At 52.9% G+C, this 3,035-nt stretch overlaps 1 protein-coding gene across 1 annotated transcript in view; it reads right to left on the reverse strand.

Annotated features, from left to right (window-relative positions):
* The window catches only part of LOC309585815 (ras-related protein Rab-4B-like), a gene marked incomplete at its 5' end in the record, with an annotated part of 25,763 nt that extends 23,266 nt beyond the window's left edge, over positions 1-2,497 (reverse strand). Inside the window, one exon of the mRNA XM_082303660.1 lies at positions 2,487-2,497. Within this exon, the coding sequence (XP_082159786.1) occupies positions 2,487-2,497 (11 nt within the window). The remainder of the gene's footprint in view (positions 1-2,486) is intronic.
* Positions 2,498-3,035: the final 538 nt, after the last annotated feature.

Genomic DNA, 3,035 nt, shown 5'->3' on the forward strand with positions numbered 1-3,035 from the left:
AAAAAGGGGAAAAGGGGGAAAATGGGAAAAATGGGGAAAGGGGAAAAGGGGAAAACAGGACAAGGGGGAGAAGGGGGAAAATGGGAAAAGGGGGAAAAGGGGAAAAATGGGAAAAGGGGGAAAAACAGGAACAGTGGGAAAAGTGGGAAAAGGGAGGAAAATGGGAAAAGGGGGAAAAGGGGAAGAAAGGGAAAAAGGGGGGGAAATGGGAAAAAGGGGAAAAAATGGGAAAAAGGGGGAAAAATGGGAAAATGGGGGAAAAGGGGAAAAATGGGAAAATGGGGAAAAGGGGGAAAATGGAAAAAGGGGAAAAAGGGAAAATGGGAGAAGGGGGAAGAACAGGAAAAATAGGGGGGAAATGGGAAAAGGGGGAAAATAGAAAAATGGGAAAAGGGGGAAAAGAGGGAAAAGGGGGAAAATTGGGGGAAAAGTGGGAAAAGGGGGAGAGGAAAAGGGGGGAAAATGGGGAAAAGGGGGAAAATGGGGGGGAAAAAGGGAAAAACGGGAAAAAGGGGATAAGGGGGAAGCGGGGGAGAAGGGGAAAAATGGGAAAAAGGGGAAAAGGGGGAAAATGGGAAAAATGGGGAAAGGGGAAAAGGGGAAAACAGGACAAGGGGGAAAAGGGGGAAAATGGGAAAAGGGGGAAAAACGGGAACAGTGGGAAAAGGGAGGAAAATGGGAAAAGGGGGAAAATGGGAAAAGGGGGAAAAGGGGAAGAAGGGGAAAAATGGGAAAAAGGGGGAAAAATGGGAAAAAGGGGAAAAAATGGGAAAAAGGGGGAAAAATGGGAAAAAGGGGGAAAAGGGGAAAAACGGGAAAATGGGGAAAAGGGGGAAAATGGAAAAAGGGGAAAAAGGGAAAATGGGAGAAGGGGGAAGAACAGGAAAAATAGGGGGAAAATGGGAAAAGGGGGAAAATGGAAAAATGGGAAAAGGGGGAAAAGAGGGAAAAGGGGGGAAAAAGGGATAAATGGGAAAATGGGAAAAAGGGGGAAAAGGGGAAAAATAGGAAAAATGGGAAAAGGGGGAAATGGGAAAAGGGGGAAAATTGGGGGGAAAATGGGAAAACGGGAAAAGGGGGAAAGGGGGAAAAATGGGAAAAATGGGAACAGTGGGAAAAGTGGGAAAAGGGAGGAAAATGGGAAAAGGGGGAAAAAGGGGAAAATGGGAAAAGGGGAAAAAGGGGGGAAAGGGGAAAAGGGGGAAAAGGGAAAAAAGGGGGAAAATGGGAAAGGGGGAAATGGAAAAATGGGAAAGGGGGGAAAGGGGGAAAAGAGGGAAAAGGGGGGAAAAGGGGAAAAATGGGAAAAGGGGGAAATGGGAAAGGGGGAAAATTGGGGGAAAAGTGGGAAAAGAGAGAAAAGGGGGAAATGGGGAAAAGGAAGGGAAAGAGGAAGGGGGAAGGAAAAGGGGGGAAAAAGGGAAAACCAGGAAAATGGAAAAGGAGGAAAAGGGGGAGAAGGGGGTGAAATGGGAAAAGGGGGAAAGGGGGGAAAATGGGAAAAACGGGAATAACGGGAAAAGGGGAAGAAACAGGAAAAATGGGAAAAGGGGAGAAATGGGAAAAATGGGCAAAGGGGAAAACAGGAAAAGGGGGAAAGGGAGAAAAAGGGGGAAAAATGGGAAAAGGGGGAAAATGGGAAAAGGGAAAAAAGGGGGAAAAGAGGGAAAAGGGGGGAAAGGGGAAAAACGGGAAAAGGGGGAAAGGGAGGAAAGGGGGAGAAATGGGAAAAGGGGAAAAACGGGGAAAGCACAAAATACGGGAAAAGGGGGAAAACGGGAATAACGGGAAAAGGGGGAGAAACAGGAAAAATGGGAAAAGGGGAGAAATGGGGAAAAGGGGAAAAATGGGGAAAATGGGATTGGGGATTGCGGGGAAAAAATGGGGGGGAATTGGGGAAAAAAAGGGGGAATTCCAGGTGGGAATGGGGATTCCAGGGGGCACCCAGTGGGAATTCCAGGTGGGATGAGGGGTCCTGGGATGAATTCCAGGTGGGAGTGGGGATTCCAGGGGGGTCCTGGTGGGAATTCCAGGTGGGAATGGGGATTCCAGGGGGTTCCCAGTGGGGATTCCAGGCGGGAATGGGGATTCCAGTGGGAATGGGAATTCCAGGGGCTCCCAGTGGGAATTGCAGGTGGGAATGGGGCTCCCAGTGGGGATTCCAGGTGGGAATTCCAGGCAGGAATGGGGATTCCAGGTGGGATTCCAGGTGGGAGTGGGGATTCCAGGGGGCACCCAGTGGGAATTCCAGGTGGGATGAGGGGTCCTGGGATGGATTCCAGGTGGGAATGGGGATTCCAGGGGGGTCCTGGTGGGAATTCCAGGCGGGAATGGGAATTCCAGTGGGAATTCCAGGTGGGAACAGGGGCTCCCAGTGGGAGTGAGGGCTCCCAGTGGGAATGGGAATTCCAGGGGCTCCCAGTGGGAATTCCAGGCGGGAACGGGGCTCCCAGTGGGGATTCCAGGTGGGGATTCCAGGTGGGAACGGGGATTCCATGGGGCTCCCAGTGGGAATGGGAATTCCAGGGGGTTCCCAGTGGGGATTCCAGGCGGGAATGGGGATTCCAGGGGGCTCCCAGTGGGAGTGGGGATTCCAGGGAGTTCCAGGTGGGAATTCCAGTGGGAATGGGGATTCCAGGGGGCTCCCAGGTGGGAATGGGAATTCCAGGGGGCTCCCTGTGGGAATTCCAGGTGGGAACGGGGATTCCAGGGGGTTCCCAGTGGGAGTGAGGGCTCCCAGTGGGAATGGGAATTCCAGGGGGCTCCCAGTGGGGATTCCAGGTGGGAACGGGAATTCCAGGGGGTTCCCAGTGGGGATTCCAGGCGGGAACGGGGATTCCATGGGGTTCCCAGTGGGAATTCCAGGCGGGAACGGGGCTCCCAGTGGGGATTCCAGGTGGGAGTGGGGATTCCAGGGGGTTCCAGGTGGGAATTCCAGGCGGGAACGGGGATTCCAGGGGGGATTCCAGGTGGGAACGGGGATTCCAGGGGGTTCCAGGTGGGAATTCCAGGCAGGAATGGGGATTCCAGTGGGG

The sequence above is a fragment of the Coloeus monedula genome (assembly GCF_965178545.1).
Source record: "Coloeus monedula genome assembly, contig: HAP1_SCAFFOLD_461, whole genome shotgun sequence".
NCBI classification, from domain to species: domain Eukaryota; kingdom Metazoa; phylum Chordata; class Aves; order Passeriformes; family Corvidae; genus Coloeus; species Coloeus monedula.